A 19218-nucleotide genomic window follows, 5' to 3' on the forward strand; every position below is an offset into this window, starting at 1 on the left:
TTATCAATGATTAGTAGCAGTGAACAGTAAACAAGATTAATAATTCAACACTTAGTATGAAAAAGAGAAAATGAAATGAAAATTTAACTAATTAAACAACTAATCAACTAACTAACTAAAAGAAGTGGTTAAAAAATGGTGTTTGGAAGTGTTGGATGAAGGGTAGGAGAAGGGAAGAAGAAAGGAGAAGGGAAAAAATGGAAAGAGGAGAAGAAAAGGATATGAAGAAAGAAGGTTGTCCATGCGTACGTGTAAGTGACGCGTGCGCGTGGGTGGTGGCGAAATGGCGGCGACACGTACGTGTGGGTCACGCATACGCGTGCATAGCAAACCAGAGAGTCGACGCGTACGCATCCTTCACGCTTACGCGTGGGTTGGTTTTGTGCCTCAGGCACAATGTTCGCACAGTGTAGGCGCAACTCTCGGGTGGATGTATGGAGGGATGAAACTTTTGGATCCACGCGTACGCGTGAGTGATGTGTGCGCATGGATGGTCAAAAATGCTTGGGGCACGCGTACGCGTGGGTTGGTGCTCTGTTTTTCAAAATTTTTCAAGTTCTTGCACCAAACCAAGCATTTCAAACCTCCAAACAGCTACCAAAACACCATAAAACCTTATTCAACATATTAAACTACCAAATAAACTCAACAAACCAAACAAAATATGAAATTAAACTACTTTTACCAATATGTACAAAAGGGACAAATGAAAAGAATTTACCATGGTGGGTGTCTCCCACCTAGCACTTTTGTTTATTGTCCTTAAGTTGGATTTATGGGGAGCTCCTCTCAAGGTGGCTTGTGCTTAAATTCTTCTTGGAACTCTCATCAATGCTTGGTTCTCCATTGTGCCCCAAGATTTCTCATGAGTTGCACCAAGTCTTGATGGAGTTCTTCACAAGTTTGGGACTCCCAAAATTGATCCTCTTCTTGTAATCCGGCATCCCAAACTTTATTTTCACACCCGTCTTGAAGTTGATCATTATTAGTCCATCTAGGTGGCATGTAAGATGAATTCTCAATCAAGAAACCAAACATCATCCTAGACCCAAGTAATCTAGTTCTGCACTAACCCTTGCAATTAAGCCTTGACCATGTAGCCATCATGTGCTTTGATTTACATTGCCAACCACTAACTATCTCCCTTTTGCTCTTAAAGCAACAAATTTTTCTAAGTTGATCATCCGTCTCAAGCAAATCATATTCAAGTGGAATAATGAAGCTTAAGTAGAAGGAATTTACCCACTTGAATGAAATAATGGATAGTGATGGCTTGGGGAGAGATATTTCCAATGTCCTTGCAAGCTTTACTCCCTTGTGTTCTTCCTTGGTTGCCTCCACCTCTTCTCAAACTACTTCAACTTCAATACTTTGTTCATCAATTTCATCTAACTCTTCTCCATCACTCAAGTCATAAATGGGAAGATGAGAAAGATCTACCTCCACATTGCTTTCTATCTCATTGGGAGAAGGTTCTTTAAAATCAAAGGATTCACCACCAAGAAGGTTGGATGCATGATCTTCATCACCAAGGGAACTCAATTCTTCCTCCATTCCCTCCAAATCTTCATTCAAAAATTATTTTGGAGGTTGTGCACATTCCTCCTTAGCATCAAATTCAATCATCTTGGAGGGATTTTCTTCAACTCTAGGTTCCCATGGAGGTTCCGCATCTCCTAAGTCTTCAACCACTTCTTCCTTTTCTTCAACAATTATAGCTTCCTCCAATTGTTCCAACACAAAGCAACTTCCTCATTTTCCATCGGCATTTTCAATCTCTCATTCATGCTATGCTATTCATTTAATTCTCCACATGTTTCCATAGGAGTTCCTTGAGTGTCCAAGCATTGGGAGGCTAATCGGTTTACTACCTTGCCCAAGACGGCCGTGAATTCTAGTACCTCCCTTTTTATCTCCTCTTGTTCTTGAACAAGGACATCAAGAATGTCATCCATTGGAGGTTGGGGTGGATGGAATGGTTCATTATTTTGGAGGAAGAGTTCATAGTAGGAAAGTGGTTCTTCTTGGTATGGTTGTGGCGGTTCAACATTCTCCACTTTTTCCACTTGTTGCACAACACAATTTATGGTTGCTTGAAGTTGATCCAATGCTTCTTTGAGATGATCCCTTGACTCTTATTCCGCTTGGATAACATGATTAGGATCATATGGCTCTTGGATCGATGGACATGAATATTCTTCTATGGAAGGTAGTGGTGGAAAGTAGAAGTCATCTTGTGGTTGAAAATTTGCATACATTAGAGGTGGTTCATCTTGGTAATAGTATGGAAGGGGTGGTTCTTGAAAGTGTTAAGGTTGGAATGGTAGTGGCTCTATGTATGGTTCATATGGCTCATATAGTTATTGATATGGTGGGTAAGAATTAGGGTCATATGAAGGTGATTGGTGAAAAGGGGGCTTGTGAGTATAGTAGATGGCTATGTTGAGGGTATGGCTCATAGGCGTATGGTGGCGGTTCTTGAAAGTCACAAGGGGATTCACCATAGCTATTGGATTGGTGTGCATCATAGAATGGCTCTTGTTCATAGTGTATTGGCGGAGGTTGTTGCCATGAAGATTGATCATATGCATATGGCTCCTCTCACTTTTGATTATCCCATCCTTGATGCATCTCTTCATTGTAATCTCCACTTCCTACAACATAGTTAGAACCAAACTCATAGCCAAAGTGAGAATTCATGATAGCAAAGACAAAAATAAAAAGCACAAAAACAAGGAGATAAAATCTAACTACTAAATCAAACAAGCAAGCTATTCACAATATTCACATATATACAATAAACAATAGCATAACACCATTGTAATTCCCCGACAACGGCGCCATTTTGATGAACGGATTTTGATGGTGTAGAATTTCACTAATGAAATCTTGTTGCAAGTATAGTCTCTAAACCAACAATAATCCTTTCATACAAAAATTTGTTTGTCACAAGTACAAACCCCTAATAAATCTAATAACCGAAGTATTTAAACCTCGAGTCGTTCTTCCAAGGAATTGCAATAAAGTGTTCTTGTTATTGGCTATGAGGTATGTTTTGGGGTTTTGAGATAATAGACAAGAAATACAAATGGCAAAGGAAATCAAATGACAAAAAGAGATCTTGGCAAGGTTTGGTGGTCAAGGATCACTATCCTTATCACTAACCACAACATGAGAATTGGCAAGGATCAATCCCATTAAATTATCCTCTAACTAGTAAAGAAAAGTCAAATGAGCTATATCAATCTAAGTCCATAAGTTCTAGCTATCCACTAAATCAATTAGTGATGGCTAGAGTCAACGGCTCCCAATCATCAATTACTTGGACATTAGTGACTCAAGAGTTCCTAAGTTACCATCCCAAGCCAAGAGCATAAAAATCTACTCTAACATCCTTCCAAGCATTTTATCAAATACTTGGAAGGCATAAAAGGAAAGTATAATAAGATTGCAATAAAAGTAAATCTACACTACTCAATTGCAAGGAAATTACTAACAACAATTCAATTAAGCAATAAAGAAAATCAAAACATGAATTGCATTAGAAGGAAAATAGGAGAGACAAAAGTGCATCAACATAAAAGTAGAGCATTACAAGAATTAAATGCTAAACTAGAGAGAGGAGATGTAGAAGAACAAGAATTACAAAAGGAAAAGTAAATCAAAGTATGAAATTAACCTAGATCTAAGAATTCCTAATCTACCTCTAACCTAATTCTAGAGAGAAGATAGAGCTTCTCTCTCTAGAAACTAACTCTAACTAAAACTAACTAAAACTATCTAATGGTGTCTAATGCGTGACCCCCTTTGACTTCTGCATGTAAATAGGCTCAGAAAGTGAGTTGGATTTGGGCCTGGGAAGCCCATAAATCGCCCCCAGTGGATTCACTTTAATTGGGTCACGTGCGAGCATCGACGTGTATGCGGTATGTACGTGTACACATCCCTGGAGTTTCGCGATCCATGCATATGCGTTTAGTGCGCGTGCGCGTCCATGGGCGCATCCCAAATCCTTGTTTCTTCATGAGTTCTCCACTTGCATGCTTTTCCTCTCCATCCCTTTGATCCATTCCTAGCCTTTCCATCCTGAATTCACTAACAAACATATCAAGGCATCTAGTGGAATCAAAGGTGAATTAATATTGACACATTAAAGGTCTAAATAGCATGTTTTCACACTTAAGCACAAATTAGGAGACAATCATGAAATCATGCTATTTCATTGAATAAATGCAGGTGAAAGGTGATAAAATCCTCTAAATTGAGCACAAGATAAACCTAAAAATGAGGTTTATCAGCAACACAACCTCTTACCTAAGGAGTTTGTGATTCACACGGATCATGAATCTCTGAAGCACTTAAAAGGACAAGGTACGCTTGATAAGAGACATGCTAAATGGGTGGAATTTATTGAAATATTTCCATATGTGATTGCCTCTAAACAAGGTAAAGAGAATGTCGTTGCTGATACTTTATCTCGGAGGTATGCTTTGATTACTACACTTACTTCTAAGTTGTTAAGATTTGAGTTTTTAAAGGAGTTGTATGCAACTGATTCTAACTTTTCTGCTATTGCCTCTTGTGAACATAGTGCATTTGACAAATTTTATAGACATGAAGATTTTCTGTTTCGTGGTAATAGAATTTGTGTGCCTGCTTGTTCTATAAGAGACTTACTTGTTCTTGGATCACAATGGGGTTTGATGGGTCATTTTGGTGTGCATAAGACATTGGATGTGTTATCTGAACATTTTTACTGGCCACGCATGCGTAGAGATGTTAAAAAATTTTGTGCTAAGTGTATTGCATGTGAACAGGCTAAATCTAAGTCTTTACCATATGGTTTGTATGCCCCCTTTATCAGTTCCTATGCATCCGTGGGTTGATATTTCTATGGATTTTGTTCTTGGTTTGCCTCGAACTAAAAAAGGTAGAGATAGCATTTTTGTTGTGGTAGACAGATTTAGTAAAATGGCTCATTTTATTGCATGCCATAAAATTGATATGCAACAAATATTGGTGATATGTTCTTTAGAGAGGTTGTGCGTTTGCATGGTATTCCCCAAAACATTGTTTCTTATCGTAACGTAAAATTTTTGAGTCATTTTTGAAAAGTTTTATGGGATAAATTAGGCACAAAATTATTATACTCTACTACTTGTCATCCTCAAACTGATGGTCAAACTAAAGTAGTAAATAGAACACTAGAGACCTTATTACGTGCTGTTGTTGGTAAGAATTTGAAAATTTGGGAAGATTGCTTACCTTTTATTGAGTTTGCTTATATAGAACCATTCATTTTTCTACTGGTTTTTCTCCTTTTGAACTTGTGTATGGCTTTAATCTTTTAACTAGTTTGGACTTATTACCTTTGTCTTTGAGTGATGTTGTTAGCTTGGATGTAGAAGGTAAAACTTTAAAAGTTAAAGTAATGCACTTGAAAGCAAGTGAGTTGTTTGAAAAGAAAAATAAGTTGACAGCTCAACGAGTGAATAAAGGTCGAAGACAACTTGTCTTTGAACCTGGTGATTGGGTATGGGTTTATTTGAGAAAGGAGAGGTTTTCTACTCAAAGAAAATCTAAGTTAGACCCTAGGGGTGATGGTCCATTCCATGTGCTCGAAAGGATCAATAATAATGCTTACAACATTGACCTTGCAGGTGAGTATAATGTATCATCTACTTTTAATGTCTCTGACCTATCTCCATTTGATTTGGATGCAGATTCGAGGACAAATCTTTTTTCATGAGGGAGGGAATGATACGAATCCTATGGGACAATCTGAGAACTATCATATGCCAATTGGTCCAATTACAAGAGCAACAACTAAGAGAATAAAAGAATGTTTTGCAAACATGGCTAAATCATATGTTCAGGAGATGTATCAAGAATTAGGCAAGACAATAATTAACAATTATCAAAAGTCAAACATCTTACTATTTACAAGATGCATTGAAGACTCTCATTAGTCAAGATGAATTAAAAAGATATCGCTTTCTTAGAATTTAATTTATGTTTATTTTATTTTTGTTGTTTTGTTTGTTTTAGGCCCAATTATGATTTGACTCATTTTTTTATTCTAGTGAACTTATGGGTTAGGGTTTTAAACTTAAAATGTATAAAAATCCTCTAAAACCTGGTAGCCACTTTTTCTTTAATTTTTTATGAATGAAAACTTCTTTGAGTTTCTTTGAAAAACTTGAGTGTGAACAGATGAGGTAGAGTGATTTCCTTAGCTGTTGCATCAGGAAATCAAATTGAGGTAGAAGAATTCCTTTTTTTATTTTTTATCTTATCTTGGGTTACGTTTAGTATCAGTTCTCACCTATAGAAAAGTTTTTGATAAATATAATTAGGAACTGTTTAATTAATTGATATCTCTTTATTATTATTTATGTTTTTTATATTTTTTTTAGTTGGATAAAAATTTTTATAAAAATAATATTTAAATTTTATTTGATACAAAAACATAGATACAATCTATAAATATACATTGATTAATGTTAGAAACAAAAAAAATGTGTACGCATATTTTTTACAAAAATTAACATATTTTTTTATTTAATTTAATTATTTTGTGTTTTTTTATTATTTATTATTTGCATGAATAAAAAAATAAATTAAATTTAATTTAAAATTAAATATATTAAAAAAAAAAAATTTTCATGACAAGAGTATGTACATTAGTATAAATAAAAGAAAGCCTTCTGTATAAGCAATTTTAACTAACGCAAAAAGAAAAATACAAAATGTCTGTTTTGAATATTTTCTGTTAAACTCTATAATTTCATGACAAGAGTATGTACACTAATATAAAAGAAAGCCTTATGCATAAGCAATTCTGATTAACGCAAAAAGAAAAATACAATATGTCTGTTTTAAATATTTTCTGTTAAACCCTATAATGGTATAAAAATCATTGACTTCCAATGCAAACCAAATATGATTTTGGAAACCTTGAATAATAAGTTAGGAAAAAATTTAAGTGTATCAAAAAATACTGGTGTTCCAATTATTTTAACCGTTGATCTGAATTAATATATTTTATATAATTTTTTTATAATTCAGACTAACAATTAAAACAATTAAAACACTGATATTTTGGTACCCTTAAAATTCTTCTAATAAGTTAATAATGGAGTTTTATAATTTGAATCATATGAAATTATATCTTTATATTTGAATCATATCTTCATATTCAAATAGATATATTATCTTATCTAAACCTTCTTAAAAATATGAGAAAGATTAATTAAATATTTAAATTCATCATCTCTTTTATAAACAAACAATATAAATAAAAAAACTACTTGCTGTTTCAAATACTGGTTCTCACGCCTACTTACGCCTATGAAGATAACAACTCGGAATAAGATCTATCAAATCCTTATACTCCAATCTTACAAATTTATATTTCATGAAATAATCTTAAATTTTTTCGAACAATGTCACCTTGACAAAATAATAAAACTCGAGTAAATAATTTAAAAACTTGCGACATTTTTTGATTAAAAAAAATCTTTAGATACAGCAACATATAATAAAAAATAAAAACAAAATTTAGGATTCATGATCAAAAATAATAATTTTCCTGTTTTTAGGTTCTAGTTTTTTTTTTTTTTTGAAAAATATACATATAATTTAACCCTTTTTTTTTAATGTAATAGTGTTATTTTGTCGAGAGAGGGTCATCGCCTCATCGGGGTGACAGACACACTGTGGATCTGGTCCGAGCGAAAAGGGCATGTAAGGCGTCGTTGGATCTCTCTCTCTCTCTATATGCTTTCTGAAATTTTGAACTTGAAACCAGAAACCATCACAATTCTGTTACATTTTCACTCTTCACTTGCGTTGTGTTGATCATCTTTCTCAATTGTCAATGTTCTTTATCAGAACTGAGAAGGAAAATGGCAATCGGAACCAGCAAAAGGATTTCCGCAGCGTCAGCGCGTGCTCACACTCGCAGGAACAAGAAAACTAACTCCTCCAACCTCCCCTCTGGTACCTCTGCCTCTTTCCTTCTATTTCTGCACTCTTTCATTGTATAGTAAGTCAACTCTTTGGATTACTGGCATAATTGAATTTGAGATTCAAGAGACACATATTGATTTCATAATACTGAAAATTCACCCTTAGTTTTGATCTAATTGTTTTGTTTAGTAGGAACTAATAGAATCTCTTCATGGCTTTATCATTGTTGTTTTCCAAGTTATACCAGTTTCTTGTAAGAGAATTAAAGCTAGCTAGTTTTGCCTTCCCTTTTGCACAAATAGGAATATGTAAATACGGCCATTTTATCAAAACTATAGTCACAATTAGGAAGTTTAATTTAATAGTATATGATGCAGATACGCCTATGGTACAGATATTTGAATAGAAAGTATTTGTACATCATAGCTTGCATATATTGTGGAATAGGATAATAACAATGAAGAGTATTGAATATTGATATACTTGTTATCTCTCTTTGAAATGTTACTTTCTGTATTTACTGTTTTAATTTAGCTTTGCATTCTCTCAGGACTTCTTGGAACAGCGATTATAGTGTTGTTCATTGGGTTTCTTTTTGGGGCCTATCAGGCTATTCAACCTCCTCCTCCCAAGATATGTGGCACTCCTGGTGCACCGCCTATAACAGCGCCAAGAATCAAACTAAGGGATGGAAGGAATTTAGCATACAAAGAACACGGTGTTCCAAAAGATGCTGCAAAGAATAAAATCATCTTTGTCCATGGTTTTGATTCTTGCAGGCATGATGCCTATATTGCCAAAACCTTATCACCAGTAACTATTTACTAAGCTACATTTTTTTATCTAATTTCTTTCAATATATCATGGTATTATCTGATATCTTCACACTTTGTACTATTTGAATTGGCATTTCTGCAGGATGTTGTTGAGGACTTGGGGATCTACATTGTGTCTTTTGATAGACCTGGTTATGGGGAAAGTGATCCTGATCCAAATCAAACAGGAAGGAGCCTGGCCCTAGATATTGAAGAATTTGCTGCTAAATTGGGATTAGGGCCTAAATTCTACATAATTGGTTACTCCTTGGGTGGGCAGATTGTTTGGAATTGCCTTAAGTATATCCCTGACAGGTAGGACTTGTGATTTTTTCAGGTTACATGTAATTTCTGTTAAAGAAAAGAAAACTTCCCCGTTTTTGGCAAGCTTGCATTCATATCTTGATGGACATTGTTTCTTATAGATGCACACATTATTATTCTATTGCAGAGGAGGATAATATCATGTATATAGGACTAATCAATACTTTGTTGCCCAAGTTTATACTAGCCAGTCACTGATCCAAAAATTAACCACCTACTAGCATAAACTGATAAACTAAAGCAATGCAAAATTAAGGGACTGGATGAGAAAATTATTATAATCTGGTGAATACTTCAGTTTAGGTGAGCTCAAGAATACCATCCTGTTAATGATATTGGCATTTGACTTTGTACTTACCCTCTTTCTTTTTTATTTCCCAAGTAATCCTGGCAAAATATTTGCTTCAGTGGAGACGGAGTATACTTGTTCTATACTGGATTATCCTTACGGTAATAAAATTTTTTAATTGGCAGACTGGCTGGTGCAGTGCTCATAGCCCCAGCTGTTAACTACTGGTGGTCGGGTCTTCCTGCAAACTTAAGTAGTGAAGTCTTTTACCAACAAAAGCTACAAGACCAATGGACAACTCGTGTTGCTCACTACATACCATGGCTAACTTACTGGTGGAACAGTCAAAGATGGTTTCCAGCATCAAGTTTAATTCTTCAAAGTACAGATCTTCTCTCCGTTCAAGACAAAGAACTGATGCCTAAGAGGGCTGATAGAAACAACCATGTGGTATGTATCTGGTCTATAGGTGATTGAAAGAATCATTATTTTTCTTCCCCTGCATGCGATTGAGTGAAAGTCGAATAACTGACAATTCATATTTTCTGTTAAACTAATTCAGATTGAACTAAATGTTTCTTGGTGATTGTGGTGCATAGGATCAGAAGTAACAATAATAGTATAGACTTAGGAAATTATTAATAAACGTGCTTAAGTTTCTGATTACTGTTAATCTCTTTACCGGTTTTCCCCCTTCTTTTGTAAGACTGGTAGAAACAACTCCAGTCATAACTTTAGAAGCTGACAAAAACAACAATGTGTATGTAGTTTACCAATGGCCTTTCAAAGATATCTCATGCACAAAATTCAACAACCATTACAACTAAGTCTTATCTTACTATATCAGTGCAATGTGGAAAAATCAATGTCATTAGGCTCTATCAGGAGCTATTTTGTTTATTTATTTATTTCTCAGTTAAACCATAGTGAGCATCCAGACCAAGATTTTAGTGCACTTTTGTAATCAATGTGGTATATGCAAGCAACAGATAGCCTGCATTCACGAGGAGCATGGAGTGTCACTTTGTTAGCAGAATGAATAGATTTCAAGAGAAGCACTTAATGTTATAAATATTTTATATTTTGTCGGGAGAACATGTTTTATTTCTGCTCTTGGGCGTTGGTGCACTGCTCATGACAGATCTTAATTCTCTTGTTTTTCTTTTTTATTTGGTTATTTACTTTTAAATGGATTGGGTTCAAACATCATTCATGACAGGCACAAATGCGTTGTTAGATCCATATAGCTGACCTCACCTAGTGGGGCAAGACTCTTCTTATCTTCTTTCAAATTACTTAAGCAACTTATTTAAATAGTATTAGAAAATTGTTATTCGGATTAAAAGGCAATCTTTTATCACTGTTGCTCACTTGTATATTATGGATTCTCTTTCCTGTCATAGGGCAAGCTGCCAGATGTTTCCTAGAAAATCACATTGGGAGATGGATATTGTAGGAGCTAATTGTTTTCTTATTTTTTCAATTTTGCCTCTTTAATAAATTCAGTTGCACCAAAATGAATAAATAAGTAAACTACCTGATGTCTCCTGATATTTTTATCCTTTGTTTTTCTACTTCGTATGGTTCTGTTGGTAATATTGAAATTTGAAATTTTAAAGGTTCTATTGAAATTATACGTGTGTGATGACTGCAAATTTAGATGTTATATTCTTGTTGAATCACAGAGAATTATATTTTACACATTGTTGAACTGTATCATGCTTGGCTAGTTTGTCATTTTGTAGTTGGTTTTACATTTATTTGACAAATGCAAAAGCAACTTATCACATATAAGAAGCTAATTAAGCATTCTTGTATGTCTCGTCTACTAGTAAACTAGTATATACTTATAGTCAGACACGTTTTTGTTTGAGATGTAGTGGATTTGAGTACCATCTACTTTCTGGTTAATCTCATTTTAATTGAGCTTGCCTTGTAGTTGTTTTTAACTTGATATTCTTTTTCTGTTCGATCATTTGACGTATTGTTTTTAACTTGATATTCTTTTTCTGTTCGATCATTTGACGTGATACTTTATGCCTTCCAGCCTCTAAAGAAATAATTAGTTTCCCAGCTCCTGCCATATTAACTGTTTTTATTTTGGGTCTTAAACAGGCACAGGTAAGACAGCTAGGAGAACATGAAAGCGTCCACCGTGACTTAAATGTTGCATTTGGGAAGTGGGAATTCAGTCCTTTGGATTTGCAAAATCCATTTCCAACTAATGAAGGTTCAGTCCATATTTGGCAAGGAGATGACGATTTGATAGTGCCTGTTCAAGTGCAACGTTACATAGCACAAAACCTTCCATGGATTCACTATCATGAGCTTCAAGGTGCCGGTCACTTGTTCCCTCATGCTGACGGTATGAGCGACACTATTGTTAAGTCACTCTTACAAGGGAAGTAAATCACTACATTTGATGTCATTGGCTATCCTAGATCAACATAGTTACGATTTGTTACTTTAAATCATGTATGTTGATTATTAGTGACATGTATGATTAATTTTGTAGCATGTTTTCTAGAAGGCATAGCAACTTCAGGAAGAATCCAATAGTTATTTAATAATTATAAACTCGTTTTTGTGGTGTATGATTTATCAGAAGCTATGTCTATAGACACAGCTAAACTCGAATTGTCTATATGAGTAATTTCTTTAGGTAAATTTCTGTTAGGTGAAGTAATGGTCATGAATGGTAATTTGGCGTTAACAAACCTATATGGCTATATGCATATCTTCAAGTAGCTCATTGCTGATAAGTGATAACAGCTACATACAAGAATGAGCTGGTGAAAGATTGGTTAACCTTTTTCTGTTTGGTACCGAAGATTGGTTATCTTAAGAGTTCTTTTCCTTATATGATTGAATCTATACCTTTTATAGCAGTTGTTTTTTTTATATAAGATTTTGTGGAAACGCTACATGTTTCGAGGGTTACCTGAAACTGTAGGTCGATCTCGGTCGAGATCTTCTGTGCCGGTCGGAGATGACGCATCTGGCGTGTAGGAGATGGTCGGAGCTGCCGCGTCCGACTTGTTGGACTGCCAATGCTGCTGATCCTTGGTTATCGGAGGGTGGTGGTACCTGCAAGGGACTTCGATGCTTAAGTTAGCAAGGGTATTAAACAGGTTTTTTGTAAAATCAGAGTATGAGTTATACCTGGGTGCTCCAGTGTATTTATAATGGTGTGGAGTGACTTTTCTGTAGATAATATCTTCAAGTGAGGTTATCTTATCTTCAAGGGAATCGCCCTTGTCTCTATAGGCTTGGACTGCCTTAGGATTTGGGTTGTGTCTCTCTGTTGGGCCCTTTTTGGGCTCTTCCTGGTGATTGGGCCAAACTCTCTGAGAAGAGGTCGGATTGTCCTGACCTGAAGAGGTCGGTCGATTTATCAGTAGAACATCCCGGATCGGACAGCTCGACCCAGGGTATGAACACTACCTAAATAGCTATACCATTCAGAAGTTGGTTTTCTCTCTATGGCAGTATATTTTGCATGACTCTACTGATTCAACCAAAGTCTTGAATTTATACTGTTTTTGTAATTTAAAAGTTCTCAATATTTAGATGCCCCTTAGAGTTTTTCTTGTCTTCGGCCGTTCTTCCCATTTTGATCAGGCCTTACTCAGAGATACCGTCAAAGTCCCAGGACATATAGTTCAAAACAGAGGTTGGATTTGACTATATTGGACTGGGCTTAGGGGTATGAAGAAATGGTCAAAGAAGCAGAATTGAGAAGGGCATAAGAAGATTGATTGTTGAAGCAGACTCCCAGAATGCCATTAACAGATTCACAGGAGCTCAGTCCATAAACGCATTATTGGAGCAAATTGCAGAGTACAATGATAGACCGTGGGAGCTCAGATTCCACCATACATATAGGGAAGCTAATCAATGTGCGGATAAATTAGCTAAGGATGGAATTAGAAATAAAAAAGGGTTCATCTTTTTACATGTATGCCCTTCATATAGAACATCTGAGGAGATATGATGCTAAATCAGCTGTTGAGTGTGATTTCCTTTTCTTTGGGCTTAGGCCCCGGCTAATTACCAAAAATATATAAAGAATTTAGGAAACAATGTAAAGCTGTGTTTTGAGTTATGAAATCTTTCTCTACTCCTGCACTAATGAACACAAGAAACTTAACTACTTTTACTACCTAAACCATAACTTCCTTAACTAAAACTCAGTTATACTTTTGTTATAACAATTTCTCTATTACTCTCTACATCCCTCTCAAACATAGCATCACAAACAACCACTCTAAGTTTGACCTTAAAACTTTTTGAAAGGCGTTACAGACAAGGCTTTTGTTAAGACATTTGCAAATTGAGAATCCAATGGTATATGAATTACAAAGAGTTGTCTCTTGGATACATGATCTTGGACAAAATGGAGTTCTATTTCAAAATGCTTATTTCTATTATGAAATACTGGATTAGCACCTAATATGATAGCACTTAGATTGTCACAAAATATGATTGGAGGAATAGGTGAAGAAATGGAAAGCTCACTAAGAAATTTAAACACCCAAAGAGTTAGGAGTGTTCCCTGATTAGATTGGTTCGAGTTTAGGAGAGAATAAGAATCGAACCAATAAAAATTTAATTAATGAGTTCGAGTTAGATTAGATAAGAAGTTTTTTGTAAGTGGGCCAAAATCAATTCAAACCGATTAAATCCGATTGGATACCTAATTGAAAATTGAATTTAAAAAAAATTGAAAAGGGAAAAATTATGTAAATATGTAATAGTATGAAAAAAATAAAAAAGAGAGAATAGGTTAATTACGAACTACAACATCATCAAATTCATACTTAAATAAACATAATCAAATATTCGTAGTTTGACAAACTTCGATTAAAGTTTCACCAAAAAAAAAAAAAGAATATCACAAAATAAACCACATAACATAATAAACTAGCAAGGATGATGGACAGGAGGTGGCGGCTGATTGCTGAAGAAATTAGAATTAGGATAATAAAGTCAGTGTATATATTTTATTTTTTTCAATGTAATATAAAACTAATCAGCTAATTGAATTGATTTGGGTTCCACAACCATAAAACCAATACCTAAACAATGAAGGTCAGATTTAATCGATCTTACTCAATACCTGATGGGTACATAACTAATAAAATCGGATTGAGTTGATTTTGATTGGTAAATTGGATTATCCGTACCCGTGACTCACCTTCAAAGAACTTGTGTCACAACATCTGCTAAAGAACGAAACTCTACCTTAATTGATAAGCGATTGACTATAGTTTGTTTTCCACTACTCTATAAAATTGGATTGTTTCCAACATATACACAACAATCACGGGTAGATCATCTGTCTTCAATATCACTTGCCCAGTCTTCATCTATGAAAATAAGACACACAAATTAGGACACTTTGTAAACGACAAACCAAGATTGAATGTACCTTATAAGTATCTAAGAATGCGTTTTACAGACTTCCAGTGATGTTGTTGTGGATTCTTCATGAATTGACTATGTCTAAACCCCCAGTTAAATTTGGATTTTTAAAAGGTTTAGATCCTTGGAAAACAAGTTTCATTGGGATAACATAGGTGTTGGTACTAACTTAGCAATAGCCATCCCTACAAGTTTCAGGTGGTCTAAGATATATTTTGACTGTGATAACGTGTAAATCACCATTTGAGAAAGTTTTGAAATCGAGGCCAAGGAATAATGTAGACTGCCCAAGTCTTTAACAGAAAATAATGCATTAATTGAGAGATGAGATTGTCAATCTCATTTATGTTGTTACTAGTAATGACAATGTCATCTGCATAAGTAAGAAGATAGATAATAGAATTATTTTTTACTCTAATGAATAATGATGTATCTGAGTTAGTGTTTGTGTCAATGGAAGAAAAAGTATAATAAGGTTAATTAGCTAGGATAGCAGAATCTAAAGGATAAGATGTTAGAGTAGAATTCTTGTGCAATATAGTGTGAGCAACACTAGAAGATTGAGAAATATGAGGTAAAGAGGAAGCAGAAGTTGAAGAATTGTAAGATTGAAATTGTGAGGAAGGAAACAAATCAATATACTATTAAAAAGAACATTTTTAGGTATAATAACCTTGTCTTCAGCATAGTGAGACATTTAAAGGGCGAATGTGAGAGTCGGAACCAAACACTTTAAGCATGGTATAGTCAGGTTTATATGGTGAAGCATCTCATATGCAGAGTCCTTATTGCTGGTGAGTATAAGGACAAGAAAGACTATCTGCAATACCATGTTTTTGCAAAAAGATTTTAGAATTAGAGGAAAGAAACTCTCTGCCATTATCAGTTTGTACAACTTTGAGAGGGAGACAAGTTTGCTTTTTCATCAAGACTTCAAATTTTCGAAAAATGGTAAATACTTCAGATTTTGGTTGCAACAAACAAAGATGTGCATCTTATTAATGCACAAACAAAACTAATATAATATTTAAAACCTAATCTTGAAGTAGCATGAATAGGACCTAAAATGTCAATGAACACAAGTTGTAAAGGATCATAATAATGAGTCTGGGAAGGGGGAAAGAAAAGGAGAAGGATCGCATTTTAGCCATACAACATTGTTCGCAAACAAAAGAATTAGAAATGGTATTATCATCAATTGGAATATTACACTATTTTACAACTGCTTAAACTACAATATAGAAAGGATGTCCAAGTCTTTTGTGCCATAAAGCAAGATTCAATTTACAAGATGCTAAAAAAGATTTGTTTGGTAAAGAACTAGGAACACACATACTGTATATAAATCATGCCTAAGTATGCCCTGAAGAAGAATTTTTCTGTTGACATGAGATTCGACAAGGCAATGAAAGGGTGAAATTAAAAAAATATATATTATTATCTATCTAAGTAGAATCTGAAAACACTGATAAGATTCTTTGCAATTTCAAGTATATGTAAAATGTTTTTGAGAAAAAAAGTTTGATTTGAATTAGAATTAGTTATAGTGTGACCATATTGAGTAATGGGGATATTTGAACCATTTTTTATGAAGAGCTAGTTAGGATTCGTATAGATTGTAGCAGAAATTAGATTTGCAGGATCATGAGTGAGATGCGGTGGCTTACTCTTGAATCAGATGATTTGCTTGACTGCCAAGTATTTTGTCCATCATTGATTCTTCCAAAACAAATCTTTGGTTATATGTATTGGATTGAGCTAATTGATCCTAAACAAAAACCAATAGAGAGTTGCTTAAATTTCTCTATAGTTTACATGAGAAACAAGAAAGGTTTCAACTTCTCCAATGCTGAAAAGTTCATGCTTGGCGTCACATGTTTGATACAGCGAAAGTCCATCACAAATGGCTTCAATGTAAGTCTCAATACTCATATCATAACCAAGAGCTATTTGGAAATCAATCAATCTTTTGATTATTACTAAGTAGTGAATAATTGAAAGTTGTGTTTAATTTTAGATTTTGTAGATTCAACAGAGAGTTGATAAAGATTTTGCCAAATTTGAAAAACAAAAGAATAATGGACCGTACGATTCTTAAAAGAAGCATCAATTGAAATGAAAATTCAAGAACTTAAGTTATAATCTTGTTACAACCATTCTAAATAAATACTTTGACGAGGATTGTGAGTTGTGGAATTTTTCTTTGGTGATATTATCTGAATGTCCTTTGATAATAAATACCAAAGATGGTATCATTTAACTTATCTAAAATACAAATGAAAATAAATTTATTACTGTTGGAAGTGAGAGTTGCTAAAGTCATGGATTAAACCTTAGTTCTTGATTCTATAAAAAAATGGCTGAAGAAACAGATTTATGCAGAGAATGAAAATTATGTAAAAAAGAAAAAGAAAAGGAATAGAAAAACTATGTAAAGCTGTATTTGAGTTATGAAATCTTTCTACTCTAATACATACTATTGAACACAAATATATATTGCTTATACAAAGAAGGAAACTTAACTACTTTAACTACCTAAATCATAACTGCCTTAACTAACACGTTCAGTTATAACAATTTTCTATTATACTTTACAGGCTATAATACTCTTTAATTTATCCTTTCTGGAGTTAATACTCAAGTTCGTCCCTGAAAGATACCTCGATCTCCATATTAGTCCCCGAAAGATAAAGTTAATCAAAAGAGTCCTTGAAAGATACACGACTGAATCAGGTTCGTCCTTCCGTCAATTCGCTTGATGACTTGGCTAACGTCTGCTGATGTGTGACGTTAACTGCCACGCTGGCAGAGAAGGAAAACGACGCCGTTTTGAGTGGGTGTCCTGATAGTCATGATTCGGCGTCGTTTTGCACGCAGAGTGGATTCAAAACAAGGCCAACTCTTCTCACCAGAAGAAGATCTTCAAAGTTCATGACCACATCGGCATTGCCATCGCCGAACTCATCGCCGACGGCCGCGTTCTCTCGCGCTACATGCGCAACGAATGCATCAACAATTCTTATACCTACGAGTCTCCTCTTCCCGTTGGACGACTGGTCGTTCAGCTCGCTGACAAGGCTCAGGTATCAAGGTTTAGGGTTTTCGGTTTTTTGTTACTGTTTTGGTTCTTGGATCGTGCAATTGTTGTGCTAGGATTTATTTTATGTTTTGAAATGTTTGGATCTGCATATGCAGTTTTGGTGTTTTTTTTATTAATTTGAATTGTCAAATTTGAGAGTCATATAATTGTTGATTATGTTAATTGCGGTGGAATTGATTGGTTTTTAGGTTTGTGGTGTTATTTGTAACTGTGAGTAGTGATGAAGTGTGGAAGTTCTGTTTTATGATGAATTGAGGGTTTTGTAGTATGGTTTAGTCATCTCGGTTATGGTGCTAAAATTGGCTATGATGAAAGGATGATTGTATATGGCATCAGCTATTATCATATATGTTCAAATTCTGTTCTTTTAAGTATTTATTACCTTTTGCAGTGGTATTGAGTGTTAAAAACAAAAAGTTTCTTTAAACTGGTACTGATTGCTATAGTGTTAAATATGAGATGTTGTTGTTATGCTGCTTATAGTTTGTACATTCGAACTAAGTGGCTAGAAATGATTACAAATCTGTTTTAATTTGCGATTTTTGTCTTCTGTTTTTGAATGTATTTGTGATGGACCTCAAAGTTAGTTATGGGATGTGCATTTTGAAATGTTGTCAATCTTTTCTTATTCTGTTTGAAGGCTATTGAGCTGAGCTCTTAAATGTGAAATGACTAGTTAACTGCATGCAAAAACTAACAATCTTCTTTGGTGTTATGCATATCAAGGCATAATATCTATGTCATGCAACTCTATGTTTAGCTGGCTTTACTTTGATGTATGAAAGAAAGAAGTATTTGCTGAATTTATTATAAGAGCTCTTTCTCTTGTGATGCAATTTTAATGGCAGGTTTGCACCCAGCGGTCATGGAAACGTCCTTATGGGGTTGGCCTCTTGGTCGGTGGACTGGATGAATCAGGAGCTCACCTCTATTATAACTGTCCAAGTGGAAACTATTTTGAATATCAGGCTTTTGCAATTGGTTCTCGCTCAGAAGCCGCCAAGACATACTTGGAACGCAAGTTTGAGAACTTCATGAGCTCCTCCCGCGAAGAATTGATTAAAGACTGATAAATGATTTTGATTGGTGTTGAAATGTATTCTGGTTGAATTTGTTTTTGTGTGAGAATACTTTATATTTTTTTGCATAGGGCAATTGAACTTCCATTATCAACATTTTGGTTATCTATGTAATTGAAAGTTGTACTATGTCCTTTTATTTTGTCTAGCATACTTTGCTGTGGTTTGTATCCTCATGTAAAACCTTTTTATTTTGCTCCTTAAGACAATGTGACA

At 34.6% G+C, this 19218-nt stretch overlaps 2 protein-coding genes across 2 annotated transcripts; both read left to right on the forward strand.

The window, feature by feature from the left end:
* Positions 1 to 7374: 7374 nt before the first annotated feature.
* On the forward strand, positions 7375 to 12066 carry LOC112696692 (uncharacterized). Its single transcript, XM_025749518.3, has 6 exons — positions 7375 to 7746; positions 7894 to 8001; positions 8522 to 8784; positions 8890 to 9101; positions 9585 to 9849; positions 11515 to 12066. Exons 2-6 carry the CDS (start codon positions 7908 to 7910, stop codon positions 11806 to 11808), a joined length of 1128 nt encoding a protein of 375 aa, XP_025605303.1. The 5' UTR covers positions 7375 to 7746; positions 7894 to 7907; the 3' UTR covers positions 11809 to 12066.
* Positions 12067 to 16638: 4572 nt separating this feature from the next.
* Positions 16639 to 18993, forward strand: LOC112805612 (proteasome subunit alpha type-1-B-like). Its single transcript, XM_025847973.1, has 3 exons — positions 16639 to 16741; positions 17701 to 17906; positions 18772 to 18993. Exons 1-3 carry the CDS (start codon positions 16639 to 16641, stop codon positions 18991 to 18993), a joined length of 531 nt encoding a protein of 176 aa, XP_025703758.1.
* Positions 18994 to 19218: the final 225 nt, after the last annotated feature.

The sequence above is a fragment of the Arachis hypogaea genome, chromosome 6, assembly GCF_003086295.3.
Source record: "Arachis hypogaea cultivar Tifrunner chromosome 6, arahy.Tifrunner.gnm2.J5K5, whole genome shotgun sequence".
In the NCBI taxonomy this organism is placed as follows: domain Eukaryota; kingdom Viridiplantae; phylum Streptophyta; class Magnoliopsida; order Fabales; family Fabaceae; genus Arachis; species Arachis hypogaea.

What these genes read in the sequence shown, in the direction of transcription:
- LOC112805612 (XM_025847973.1), top strand. Translation starts at nt 16,639, where the DNA reads ATGAGAAACAAGAAAGGTTTCAACTTCTCCAATGCTGAAAAGTTCATG. An exon ending in CACAAATGGCTTCAATGTAA is followed by an intron (nt 16,742 to 17,700) that starts GTCTCAATACTC and finishes TTTTGCACGCAG; the next exon opens with AGTGGATTCAAAACAAGGCC. An exon ending in AGCTCGCTGACAAGGCTCAG is followed by an intron (nt 17,907 to 18,771) that starts GTATCAAGGTTT and finishes TTTTAATGGCAG; the next exon opens with GTTTGCACCCAGCGGTCATG.
- LOC112696692 (XM_025749518.3), top strand. Translation starts at nt 7,908, where the DNA reads ATGGCAATCGGAACCAGCAAAAGGATTTCCGCAGCGTCAGCGCGTGCT. An exon ending in TTGCCAAAACCTTATCACCA is followed by an intron (nt 8,785 to 8,889) that starts GTAACTATTTAC and finishes GCATTTCTGCAG; the next exon opens with GATGTTGTTGAGGACTTGGG. An exon ending in CTTAAGTATATCCCTGACAG is followed by an intron (nt 9,102 to 9,584) that starts GTAGGACTTGTG and finishes TTTAATTGGCAG; the next exon opens with ACTGGCTGGTGCAGTGCTCA.